We start from the raw sequence: 13,393 nt of genomic DNA, 5'->3' as shown, positions 1-13,393 counted from the left end.
AAAGAAATATAAAATTAATTTTATTAAAACGAAACAAAAATTCTCGAAAATTTAAAAACCAATATGGTCACATAACTATATCACAATCACAATGAAAACCGTAGGCATTGTATATTTAAAAGATTAACAGTTGTTTTATGACTTAAAAAGTTTAAAATTTATTATCTCCGATAAGAAGGAATAAAACTGAAAAATAAATGGGATGTTAGAATTATTTTGTTAATTATTTTATAGTTAGCATGTTACATAAATTTAACTGTTTTTGTACGTTAATTGTAACTTAACCTCAATCCTTTATTCTGTTTTAGTATTGAATAACTTTATGTCTAAGTTCTATTTGTAAGAAATATTACTAAATATATCATCAGAAATGTCCAAATTTCTATTTAAATCAATTAGATCGTTTTTAATTAAGAATAACAGTAACGTAAATCAGTATGTTCAAAATTGTAGTAAAAGTTGTATAGATGATGCAGATGGGAAGGAAAAGAAAAGAAAGACTCAAAGAATTCCCAAAATTACACTTATACATACAGATAAATCTATTTCTGTCATTTCATTAGAGGAAGCAGAAAAATTAGCTAAAAGGCGGAATCTTGAGTTAATACACGTATCAAATATATCTAAAAGTGGTAGAAGTGTTTATGAACTTGGAAATTCTTTAAAGATTGACGAGATTACAAGCAATGCAGCAAAAACACATAAAAGTGAACAGAAGATAAAGTCTGCTAAGCTATTTACTATAAAACAGAATATTATGGATTATGATTTAAATGTAAAAATTAATAGTATTAATAGAGCGTTAAAAAAAAATTATAAGGCTAAAATATTTTTTTCCCACCCTAAGGGACTTCAAGTAAGGAAAGCATTAATTGCAACTATCTTTGTTGTTTATAAGAGCTTGCATTCAAAATATTTTAATTATTAATAATAAGTTAAATTGTATTAATTTAAAAAATTAATTGGTATTCAGCTTTAATACAATATCATTAATTTTATAGGAAGAGGTGATGGAAGAAATAAAAAAAAAGATACAGGGAGATATCTCAGGAACACAGAAGAGAAAAGATAGTACTATACTTGTATATTGTCCTTTATTAAAAGATGAAAATATTTCTTCAAACGAAGATGTTAATGATAAGTAATATACTGAAAAAGTGGGAAAATTAATAAAATCTTTCATAATTTTATATGACAGTATATTCTAATAAATGATAAATTAAAATTTATTGTATCATATATGGATCTGTCTTGTAAAATTGTGTAACATAAATGAATATTATGTACATAGGACAAGTTAAAATATATAATATAGTAATTTTCAATTATGTAGTTCAAAATATTGGACAACAAAATGGACAATACTTTTATGTGTGGAATTAGAATATTTTACATCCTTAATACTAAAATGAGATTCAAAACTACTGATTCTCAAATCAAAGTGGTTTCTTACATATATATGATACACTATATATTATATATGTAGTAAAACATACTTTAACAGTACTTAACTATTCAATAAAATAAAATGTTGTGTTTATAGTAAAATGTATTATTAACATTAATTCTACTGCCTAAGAAACCAGAACTTCCTCGAATTTAGGATATTTATTAGGTGATCCTTTTAGATTATACAGAGTGTCTCATTTCAAATACGAATCCAGAAGAAGAAGGAAGCGGGATTGTTTTATCACTTTCAGTTTTTCAAGAACACGAGTTTTTGCAAGAATTTGATTAAGAGTGATGAAAACTATATCGATATCTTATCTCACTTATATTAATATCATATCGATATAAAAGTTATTAAATTTTGTAGTTTTAAATGATTGGGTATTATCATTGAACTTTAGAAAGATATACACGGTATTTTGCCGCCAAACGGCTATTGCTTGCCTAGCTCGTTGATATCGCAGCTACATGTAATCGTATCGGTACATAATATTGTCTGAGAAGTTCTTTATAATTTTGCTATTATATAGTGTCTAAGAATACATACATATATGAAAAAAATCGAACATTTTGCGTATAAAAAGTGAATTCATCGGATCAGTGCAAGCAAACGAGCAATGGCGCCATGAGGTGGAAAATCGTGTGTTTCACCGCAACAAAAACTTGCACTTTTTAAAAAATTGAGGACGATATAGCAATTCTACTTCCGAATTCGTTTTAAAATAGAATAGTTTAATCATCTAGTGGATATGGCAGATCATAATTCAGTGTTGAACAATGTTATTAATATATTGGTAACTATATTCATATTATATAGGAGAGAACAGTTTTGAATTTCATTTAATACTATATTATACATATATAGTATCATTAGTATCATTATTGTCAGATATACATATGTAAGTGAATATAGTAACTTGACTATGTCTTGTTTAATAATGACTTATTACTATCTAGCGATATGTGACATATACACTCTTATCCTTAAGATTAATTACAGTATGCTAAGATGAGAAAGAAAGGAAAAGATTACGATTAACAAATTGTGTAAAATCAATAAAAATTGACTAACTACTACGATTATTTGAAATATAAATATTGTGTATTACATTTACTTTACTTGGAAATAATATTGGATTAAGCTTCTGAATAATAGCATATATGTAAAAACTATTATTACACTCCTCATTTATAAATATTTTCTCCATGTTGATGGTATTTGCCCAATTAATTTTACTTACATCTTAAACATATAATTTTAATAAACACTAATTGAAATATTCGATCTTAAACTGAGATCTATATTTTCTTAAATCTTATATAATAAATGCCACAAATATATATTTTATAATAATACTTGTACAGATAAACATATTTATTGCTACTATACATAGATTGGCTTTTAAAATATTTGAAAAACAGTACATTTTTTTAATAATAATTTAAATATCGATTTACTACATATTTTTTCGCATAAATTGTATTTTTCTTTTTGTATTTGTTTTTTTTGAACATATTTTTATGAATAATTGGAATGCGGTTTTTTTTGACTGAAAGAATTACTTACATTATATGTAAACTCATATGCGATATTTGTGTAACTATATATTACAATTACTCATATCACATATGCATATATATATGAAGTATTCCATACATGTAGTTCATAGCGATTCGTTATTATTTTTCAATATTGAATAACTGAAAAGAATTAAAACAAAAGGTTGACAAGAATTGTAGCACGATATTTTGTGCGTTGTATTACACTAATTTGATTTATCATAAATGTTTTCTATTTATCTATAAATAAAGGAATTTTATCAATGCATATTTAATTTACTGCTAATTCATATATACCTTCCAAACATGTTTATCAGAATATAATTTCGGTTTTGAACACTTTTTTATTTTAAATCTTGCAATAAAAGCGATAAAAAGTTAAACAAATTCGATTTTTAAATATTATGTATCAATGCATCAAGCATCCTCAAAACTAATATTGTAACATATAATTAGGTGATATCTAATAGGTATTGATTGTCAGTTCTTATTTATAGTACCGTAAATTTTTGGAAAATATATCACGCCAAGAGATTGTAATATTTTATAACAGCTTTTATTATGTATTATAATTGCAAAAACTCTATTTCATGTCAAATCTCTATTATGCTTGATTTAATGATACATAGATAAAATTTCAGATTAAAATGCATTTAAAGACAAAGAAATAAAATAAAAAATGGATATGTAAAAAGTATGGATGAACATTATTATGGACATCTCCCTGTATAACATTTCCTGTACTCTACCAGAGAAGGGCAAAGTTTGCCTCTTGGACCAAAGGGTTGAACTTTGACTATTCTTGTCCTGTGTTGTGCTGTTTCTCCGCAAGTGGCTGTACAACGTGACCATCTAGACCATTGTGTCATTTTACAGTCAACTGAAACTAATTTCATCAATAATCGCATTAAGATTTAAAAATTTTCTCAGAAATAGTAGTTGCGTCTGGTAACCGCATCATTAACTCTACGGCCTTAACAATGGAATATTAAAAAAATATGTTTATTAATCAAAACTCACTTTGATTTTCTTCTACCTTCAAACTTTGGTCACGGTATATACGTCGCCTTGGAACATCAGCTTGCAAGGCTACGGATTTTACTTTTATTTAATCAGTTTCTGTAGTTAGTACATGTTAAATTAGATTAAATTATTTCATCTTCATTGTACTTACAACACAATGGATCTTTACGACATTTTCTTTTACGATGTAATTTTGTTGGACATCGTTTACCTTTACCCCTATGTGGTACCTATATTATTCAAATTAAACGAAGTTACGTACGCTTTTGAAACTGTTGGAAATAGGAAACATTGATTCGTGCGAATTATTCATCGAATAAAATAAAAAGAACATTTAACTTTCATTTTCCTTCTGATTATAAAAATTTATTTACCTTAATTTCTCTTGTACTATTTTTATATCCACGACATCCTGTACACTTAGACCAACTACTCCATTCGGATACCTGACAGTCGACATCTTCCGCATTATAAGACGATTTCATTTGACTGTCTGCTTCTATACCTCTGAATTTTAATTTCTCTGCAAGAAGATATTGCATATTGTTTACTACATTGTAAAAAACATTTATAAACCAAGCAGGTTCAAGGTAGAATGTCACTAAATTGCGTTAATGTTTATACTGATAATAAGCGAGCAATTAACTGCTTAACAACACATCGAGCAAAAAATATTGAATTTCAATCAAATTACGCAACATAATTATGGCTTTCTTTTCTTTGTTGATAATATTCGAAATTGGGGCCAAAGGGATTCGTAATTCGATTTGCAAGACGAAGTAATGCAATTTGTTAGGTAGCATCACCATGGTGTGCTCGCTTTGTCTTCGTACTGCGTTGCCCCTGTGCAGGTATGTGATAGCTGAGAACGCTGCTGAGGGATACCTTATAGTTTTTCGCCATAGTTGACAAGTTAGTCCTTAAATCTTCTATATTTTTTTGATAAGCAAGCGTGCACAGAATAACAATGGAGATTTTGTTAAAAAACATAAGCCACAAAACTTGAATTATTAAATTTGCTATATTCGATAATCATCAGAAGCTCTAAACGAGTTCGTTCGAACAATACGCATGGTTTTCTTTCCTTAAAGGAATTCAAAATCAATGAATTTTCAATGAATTGTCAATGGTATCAAAATTACTTTATCTTATCATCTGAACAAGTTTTACTTCCATCGTCGATGGATTTCTGAATAAAGAAAAATGTAGGAGATGGCTGAATTACAAAGGGAAACTTACTCTGATAGCTATCGCAAACTTTTTTGCAATCTTGTTCAGTTGGAAAATTATTTTCATTCCCATCACAGCCGGAATACTTGAACGATTTACATCCCTTCTCTTTGTCGAAATACCAGCGAATAATGTTACCGTTGCATCGTCCTTCTTCCTTCGGTTTCTTGCAAAATTCTGCAATCAGTCCAACATTCTCTCAACAATTGTTTCTTTATTTTTGAAATCATTTTTATTACGATTTACCCTTTAATCTTTTCTCACTAGCTTCTTCTATAAATAACGATTTATAATTTCAATCTTTGTTTATAAAAATGCCGCATGACATGAAAGTGTAATGGGAAAATTTGGTACAGTTCTGTGAGAATTAAGATGGTTTTATATCTTGATTTTTCCTTTCAACAAGGGAAAATAAGTTAAGTCCTAATCCGTTCTTGGGACTTGTTACTGGGAAATTATAAGAACATCCTATGCTAGGCATCTACGAGATTTTTCGAAATATTTTAAAATAGCAACGAGTTAAATATTAGAGGACTTTCATTCTACAGCGACATGTATTAATAGGATATCATTAGACTTTTAACGTCTCTCAAAGCTAATATAGAATGAACGCGCAAAGATTTGTATCAATCTAGTAATGTATGAAAATTGATTTTGCTCTTGGTTAGAATAGAAAATCGTTCAGTCTTACCTTCTGCTTCTTCTTTCGTGAAGTTACATGATGCAATTTTAGCTTGACAGGGAACCGCCTCGTGTCTGCATTCTGTGGGATCCACGTCATCATGGCGTTTCCAATTCTCATGGGTCATTCTAAATCTCGTTTGGGTACCGCTACCGCAGCTAGAACTGCAGGGTGACCACAGGGACCATTGCATGTAACGCTCTTCGATGCATTTCTAATTAGAAAATCAATACGATGGATGAATTAGATTTTAATCATCTAGGCTTATTTAACTTTCTTCGTAAATCTCATGGTTCAAAAGATTTTAACGTCCCAGTAATTAATTGAATTTGATCTTTAAATATGCCCATTAATGAACAATTCTAATTTTTTATGTTCTATTAATTCTTAATAGAAAAAGTTCTAGAAATAAAACTTAATTTATTATTAATAAATATCTAAAATCCTTTTTTAAACTGTTACGGCGAAAGAAGAAAAAGCTAGTCACTTTGTAACATCAGGAAGGAACGTATGTATAAACTAGATGGTGTCGCGTATAGTGAACGTTAGTCGATTGCATTTATTAAAAGTTGAATGTCAGTGCGTAACCATAAGTCTATATGCGTGACAAAGTACATTTAACAAATGTCGTTATTAAATGAAATATGAAGTGACAAATAAAATGAATAATCTAGTACTGTGAGCAAGCAGAAGAGAAATGATCATTATTTTATAAAGAAGGCAAAAGCAATTTTGTTTCGTTGAAATATCGATTATCTAGCTTTCTTATTCATTTCATCCATTGCTTCTGACTTACTCTGTAAACGGAGAGTTAACTGATCGTTGATTTTTCACTTTTCTCTCGTGATTAAATTGCTCGACTTACGTGAGGATGCCAGTGGATGGTTCAGCGAGAAATGGTGCAGGTATGGTTTATAGTTACTCGCGCGTGGAACGATTATTCTGAATAATTCGAAATTCGTTAGTAATGATTCGTATATATACAGAGTGTCCTGCATAACGTAGCACTAGTATAGATACTATGTTACGCGGGGCAGCTTGTATAAAATGATCTTCAAATGTAATTATTATTATTTCTGTGATGACCAAGTTCGATAATTTGTTAATAATAACATAAACAAGCGCAATTGTCAAACGATAGTTCGTTCTACGTCTTATTTTCACGCGCTCGACGAGGCAATAGCCAGAAAGTTACGTGCACGCATTTTGCGAGGTTTCTGCTAGTTAGCTTGCAATTAGTAAATTTTCGTAAACTATCATTGGATTCTGTACTTGCGACCATTCCTCGATTCCACCCAACGTTGCTTCGTCTTCCTCGTAATCTTCTTTGTTATCATTGTCCTCATTGCTATCATTCTCCTCCTTTTGGATAGACATCTCGCTTACCTCCTCTCCATTCTTTTCATCGCACTCAGAATTCGTGCAATGGTCGGTTTGTTGAAGTTGTTGGTCGCTATAGAATGCTTTGCACTGTTTATATTTCTTGTTCTTGAAAGCCCTTGTTCTGGTCCTGATACCGCGACCGCAGGTCGTCGAGCATTCACTCCAGTCACTCCATTCGTGTAGCACTTCGGACTCGCCGCATCCTTTCACCGATCTTCGCTCTCCATTGCTATATTTAACGTTATTCAATTTTATTTCTTTGCCATAGAGATAATCCGAAACGAATTTGTTACAAGTTTCTAAACCTTCTTGAATATCTATAGCAACGTGTTTCAATATTCCGAATCATACAGATTTCTCTAGGAGAGTTTTCATAAAATCATGGTAATTACCAATCGTGTCCAAGACATTGACGCCTATCACTTAGCGAGACGTTGCACTTGTTCGCGACCGCTGCAGCTTCGTTCTCGTAATATCTTTGTCTGAGTTGAGTGCCACGACCGCACGCTGTCGAACATGCAGTCCAGTTGCGCCATGTTGTCACTTTGCAGGCTCCTGTGTACGTTATAAATTATATTTTCATTAAACTTCCTCGTTAAAATGATCACCTCGAGCAGGAAATAAAAAAAGCTAATAAAAAGGCATATTCTCTATGTTCGTGTTTATTTAAACTACCGTTAGTTACCCGTATCTGTGGACGATGGCGCATCTTCTGACGCATTCTTGCAGGCTTTCTCGTAAAGCCTCTGCCGGTTCAAGTAAAGCCTGGCAAGCGGTTTCATATCTAAACCGGAAGGATCGTAAAAAGGAGACTTGGAGTCGTTTGGGTAGCTCGAAGTTATCCTACGGATGGGTTCTTGAGGCTCAGTTGGCGAATCCGGTGACTGCAAACGCAAGAAATCTCCTTCATTTTACCGCCTACATAAAACGCAATTGCAATATAAAGTAATTAAGTTACGCCTATCAAGAAATATCAAATAACGACGATATCGATAATTAAGCACGAGACAGTTCACATAATTGGATTATAATTCAAGTCAGTTCAAACACATTCGTCAACCTCCAAACAGTTCTCGTCCTCTTCAACTTATTCATTTTATCATTATAAATCTGTTTGTTTTATGAATTTCTTTTATTATTATCGTTCGTTTCCTTCGAAATTAATGAATTATTTTTGCCTCTTTATTATTGCTCAAGATATTTGTATGCGTTTAAATTTCTGTTTCGTGAGGAATCACGAGGACATCGTTGAGCGATAGATTTCGAAGGATCGAAAAGCAAAAATGGTGCGACGCGACGAGGAAAGTCGTTGGTCGGCCAGGAAAGTGTCGCAGGCACGATTACTTCGACGCCGTCAGCGATTTTCACGCGATCCGCAACCCTATTGTCGATTGTTAGGCCCGAGACCTGCGCTTGAATTTATTATGCGATTTTCTGCGATCGACAGCTGACATTGATTTCGTCCCCCTAAACGAATCTTTTCCGCTGGGCATCGAAAACTGCTGAAACGTCTGGGCTTTTCTCCGCCAAAGGGGAAACTATTTTCCATCGTAAACGAAAACCTATTCGTCTTTACCTGTCATTTGCAATTTTTCATTACGCTTCGTAATTTGTCTTTTTATCGGGAGCTGCTTTTCGTTTTTACTCGTTGGCAACGATCGAACTGAACCGAATGGAGCCGGAAATGGACCAAGAAAATGTTTGGAGGATGTTTTTGCGAAAATAATAATATCGTACAAAGTTGGTAAAGTAGAATTTAAATCGTTTGAGAAAGGAATTTTTCTTTTTACCAAATACGTGATTCCATTATCAGTGCCCGCATCGTAAGGGTACAAATTCAGTTCTTTGTGTTCGATCCAAGTGCAACTATCCAGGCACAATTCCAAACCTGAAACTCCGACGATCCAGTCCGGCGAAGGATCTAAAAAGTCATTTTTCACATTTCATATTTTAATTGAAATTCAGAAAACTTCAATTGATCCATCGTAATTTCTAGAATTTTCCAGTGGAACTCGTAAAGCATTTCTAAGTTTCAAGAATCGTCACGTTGTCTAAGTATAAATCGGGAGAATTATTTTTCTCCAAAATTTCCTTACCGATCATCGACACCAAAGACATCAGGTGATGTTCCCGATCAACACGGAATACCGCAAAAGTTTTCCCAGTCACATTGGGATAACTTATTCCTCTGGCTTTAATTATAGTTCGGATCTTTTTACTCTGTGAAAAAGTAAATCATTCGTAGATCGATATTTACTGTCAATATTAATACGAAAAGAAATTTACGCTAAAATCGAATTCTTATAATTCGAAACAAAGAATTTATTTTGACTGTAAAGTAACTGTAACTCTCCTTATTCCCCGCTACAGTTAACTTTTCATGATAGACAAAAGCGAATCTAAAGAAATGATATAATGTTCTTGGTTAAATAATATTTACTTGACTCTTTAATTCGGATTCTAATTTCCTGGTCGATCCAAGTTCAGCCAGTTGTTGCAATCCAGGACTAGCTAGACCATCGTATTTCCAAAATCTATAATCAACCGTATGCGATGCTCCAATTACGTCTGAAAATCGAATGAGCCATCCTTTACTAGGAAAGTCCTGGAAAAATGAAAAAATTCGATTCAAAATTATTTTCCCATTAAGAGGTCTTATTAAAGAGAGAAAACATATTGCATAGTTCGTACAAAACTGTTCGAGTGTATGTTTTTAGTTTCAATTTTTCGATAATCACCGGCTGAATGCACGAATCTGATCACAATAGTGGCTCTCATTTCAATTTGACCGAATATCGAAAATCGTTGAAACGAATGTACGCGGATGCGATCCTGTATTTATGGCTAACGTTTTCCTATAACGTTGTTATATAGCCGAGCCACACATCGTCGCAAGTTAAAAGAAAGTTTTGTCGAACTTTCTTTCGACCCATTTTCACGTCGTAAAGTAACTGCGTCCCCCGCGACATCGATAAAACAGCATCCAGTCTCCTTATTTAGCATGAAGAATTGAAATCCAATTGGAATTGAAATAATTCCTCTCCAATTTCAACTTGTTTCGATACTTCTCGTAATTTATCAACGTACACTCTTTATTTTAGTACAACGGTTTCGCAGAAAATGAATTCAAATGAGTTCAAAATAAGTAATTTGTTTCTTACACGGTGTAACGTACGTCTAAATGTCCTAATGAACTAATCCTTTTTCCTTTCACCAAGACGATAATTTCATTTATACGAATTTTTCAAGAATCTTATTTCAATCGATCGGTACACTTAATTCACGCCGCTTCGATTTCAGTGAAAAGAAGTTTCGACGAAAAAGAGGAAGGTCAGAATAAAAGGAAAAGGAGTTGCTTCGCTCTCGCTACTCATACGAAGGAGTTTCTCATCGAAGAGACACGTCGATGCTTAAACAAGAAGATCGATAGCGATTCTATGCATTTCTGTTTGTCGATTTTATTTGACAAGCTCTCACGTGCCTTGGGATGAGTATTTCTAGACCAAAGTCCCTCGAAAGTAACTTCGTACTTCGCCTCGTCGCAGGCGCAGCACTTTTTCAGAACCTGCCCCTGGTCGTCCGCCTCGGCTCTCGAGTCTTGACATATCTTTACCACTAAGTTCTGATCATCCATGTACCATGTATCTGGCGTCTCCAATATCGTTGCCCTATGAGAAAAACAAGTGGAAGAACACGTGTTACCGGGCCCACGTCCCCGAGATTCCATTAATTCGAGATGTCAGCGTTTACCGAAATGGGCCAAGCTTTGCGTTTAAATGCATGCTATTCAATGCGAAGTAGAAAGACGGATTTATTTTTCGGTCGGTCTGCCAAATCGTGCAAAGAAAAAAAAAAAAAAAAGAAAAATAACGAAATATCGTTCTATTCTTGCTACTAGCGGTATCGTGTAACGTTTAATGTTCTATTTTAGAATTCTTGTTTTCCGATTGATCGTGAAAAAAGAAAAAATACTTTTCCACTGAATAAGAAAGAATTTTGACGAAGGAAGAATTTTCGTTACGTAAAATTGAAAGATAAAATGTTTGTTAAATCGTGTATTTATTAAATTACGCGCGATATTTCCTTTCGTAGCGTTAATTAAAAGATCTGTATATACAAAACAGACCAGTATCTCGTTGATTTTCATTTTATAAATTCGAATAAATTACAGGATACATAAACGATGAGAGGAGATAGATACAAATTTATCGATATGATTAAATTCATTACTATTTGCATGCAAAAATACGTTATCGTTTTCCATGCTTGTTATTAAAATGTCCCTTCACCTGATAAATATGCAACCGCTACCTTCGGAAGGGCTGGTCCAGGCCACAGAAATCTCTTCTTTGGACATCTTCGAGGTCTCCACCACGGCGTTCGGACAACTTTCCGAGTATGTTGTCAACAACTCGTCTTGCAAATCGAAGATGCCACTCTCTGCCGTGTCATCTTCATTTTCGGGCTCGGCGGATATCAAAAACCTAGTGAATTTTCTTGGCATGATATCCGTACTGTCTGCTTGCAATGTCACTGAAACAAAAAATTGCATTTCATCCTCTTCCTCCTTCCTTCTTAACTCTTTCACGCAAAGAGATTTTCTTATTTTGGTCGACGATTCGTATCACGTCGATCGCAATTACTTTTCTTCCTACTTTTAACAAACTTCAGGAAATCGTGAATCTTTTCGTTCTCCAAAAATCTTTAAGATTCAAAGTGACCATCCTTTGCTTACATACGTTTCTTCCGGCTAATCATCTAACTATGGATATTGGCACAAATTGTTTTTTATGCATCGATATCGTAACGTGATTTACGGCAAGTCTCATCTTCTGAAGTAGTTCGTAGACGATGATCGAGGGGATTGAGATCGTGACTTTCTAATGAACAATTTTCTGCGACGATGAATGCGGATAAATTCGTTTCCAGCTAATGTCGTTCTGACTTTGTGGACAGGATGGAATCTTGCTTGAATATGCGTTTGCCAGCAAACAAAATACAATAACGAACCACCGATCTTCAAAATTTCATGCGATAAAATCATTTTATTCTTGAGGACAGTAAGTACATTATGAATATTTATTTTGGATATCGTTGTTGCGAAATATATTATTTTCCTATCCCTAATCGAGCAGCCGTACGTCTCTGTTACAAGGCAGGAATGTACATTGGTTACCTCGTCGAAAATATTTACTTTATTGCACGTGTCACAACAACGTTGTAACGCACCGCCGAATTCTAGCTGCACATATTTTTTATTGCTACGTTAAATTCTCTGTCTCGTGTAAATTTCTGTAGAGCGTATTAAATTCTCACGGTTTGCACACTCTCGCGACTCGTCCGATTATTTTGCACAAACCTTTTCCGATGCAAAATTCTTCCCGCTGTTTTACCGAAACAATCGTTTGTTTTTTTTTTTGCGACAGACGAGGTAATATCGTTGCAAACGTTCGAATAATTTAGAAAAAGAAATCGAAAAGGGATTAATGAATATTTAATTTTATAAATAATTACGACTCATTGCTAGACTGATTATTAGGTAATAACTAGTTTTCTTCGGATGGATAAATATTAATAAAAATTGGAAAATTATTAAATGGCGTTACGAAATTTCATTCTATTTGTTCAATACCATCGATTAGTGGAAAGTAACAAAAATGTTCGATTCGTTGATCTGGCAATGTGTTTTACCGGAGAGATGAGTACGAAGAGGGACAGAATCATATATTTTCTTTACAAAAGCCTCGAAAATAACGAATTAATACAAATTTCGATCAAGCGCTTTTAGATAATTAAACGTTGACGAACATTTGTTGGCAATGGAAAATTAATGCCTTCAATCCAGCATCGAGGAAAATTAAATTGGTTGCAGGCATCGCGGTAGTGAAGCAATTGCACTGGTTTTCTTTGACTCATTCGTGCAAATTACTCACGGAACCTTTGCTCAACAGTCTGTATTTTGTGCAACACAGGCGTCAAACAGTCGTGCAATAACGTTGTATAGTAGGTGTGTATACGATGTGATTCGGTTAGCGCGACGAACAGATTGATCGCAAGCCATTGAAA

At 33.2% G+C, this 13,393-nt stretch overlaps 2 protein-coding genes across 7 annotated transcripts in view; one reads left to right on the top strand and one right to left on the bottom strand.

The window, feature by feature from the left end:
• The first annotated feature begins 129 nt into the window (after positions 1 to 129).
• Positions 130 to 1,325, top strand: LOC122570001. 2 transcript variants are annotated; one of them, XM_043731782.1, is made up of 3 exons: positions 187 to 204; positions 309 to 856; positions 1,002 to 1,325. In XM_043731782.1, the coding sequence occupies exons 2-3, from the start codon at positions 371 to 373 to the stop codon at positions 1,143 to 1,145; spliced, it is 630 nt and encodes a 209-aa protein (XP_043587717.1). In that variant the 5' UTR covers positions 187 to 204; positions 309 to 370; the 3' UTR covers positions 1,146 to 1,325. The 2 variants fall into 2 exon arrangements, with proteins under 2 accessions (XP_043587716.1, XP_043587717.1); XM_043731781.1 differs by having other exon boundaries at positions 130 to 856.
• Positions 1,326 to 2,920: 1,595 nt separating this feature from the next.
• Positions 2,921 to 13,393, bottom strand: part of LOC122569990 (spondin-1) — a 26,672-nt gene continuing 16,199 nt past the window's right edge. For 2 of the 5 annotated variants that reach the window (XM_043731751.1, XM_043731754.1), the window contains 15 exons: positions 11,617 to 11,860; positions 10,809 to 10,995; positions 9,768 to 9,932; positions 9,424 to 9,547; positions 9,118 to 9,248; positions 8,013 to 8,211; positions 7,720 to 7,882; positions 7,217 to 7,556; positions 5,954 to 6,158; positions 5,272 to 5,439; positions 4,839 to 4,961; positions 4,407 to 4,555; positions 4,184 to 4,262; positions 4,030 to 4,098; positions 2,921 to 3,895 (listed from right to left, as the gene is read on the bottom strand). In XM_043731751.1, coding sequence (XP_043587686.1) covers positions 3,720 to 3,895; positions 4,030 to 4,098; positions 4,184 to 4,262; positions 4,407 to 4,555; positions 4,839 to 4,961; positions 5,272 to 5,439; positions 5,954 to 6,158; positions 7,217 to 7,556; positions 7,720 to 7,882; positions 8,013 to 8,211; positions 9,118 to 9,248; positions 9,424 to 9,547; positions 9,768 to 9,932; positions 10,809 to 10,995; positions 11,617 to 11,860 — 2,522 coding nt within the window. In that variant the 3' untranslated portion in view covers positions 2,921 to 3,719. Of the gene's footprint in view, positions 3,896 to 4,029; positions 4,099 to 4,183; positions 4,263 to 4,406; positions 4,556 to 4,838; positions 4,962 to 5,271; positions 5,440 to 5,953; positions 6,159 to 7,216; positions 7,557 to 7,719; positions 7,883 to 8,012; positions 8,212 to 9,117; positions 9,249 to 9,423; positions 9,548 to 9,767; positions 9,933 to 10,808; positions 10,996 to 11,616; positions 11,861 to 13,393 lie in introns of those variants that run through there. The other 3 variants (XM_043731752.1, XM_043731755.1, XM_043731753.1) reach the window with 3 other exon arrangements.

The sequence above is a fragment of the Bombus pyrosoma genome, linkage group LG8 (genome assembly GCF_014825855.1).
Source record: "Bombus pyrosoma isolate SC7728 linkage group LG8, ASM1482585v1, whole genome shotgun sequence".
In the NCBI taxonomy this organism is placed as follows: Eukaryota; Metazoa; Arthropoda; class Insecta; order Hymenoptera; family Apidae; genus Bombus; species Bombus pyrosoma.
This window is presented reverse-complemented; position numbering and strand designations above follow the sequence as displayed.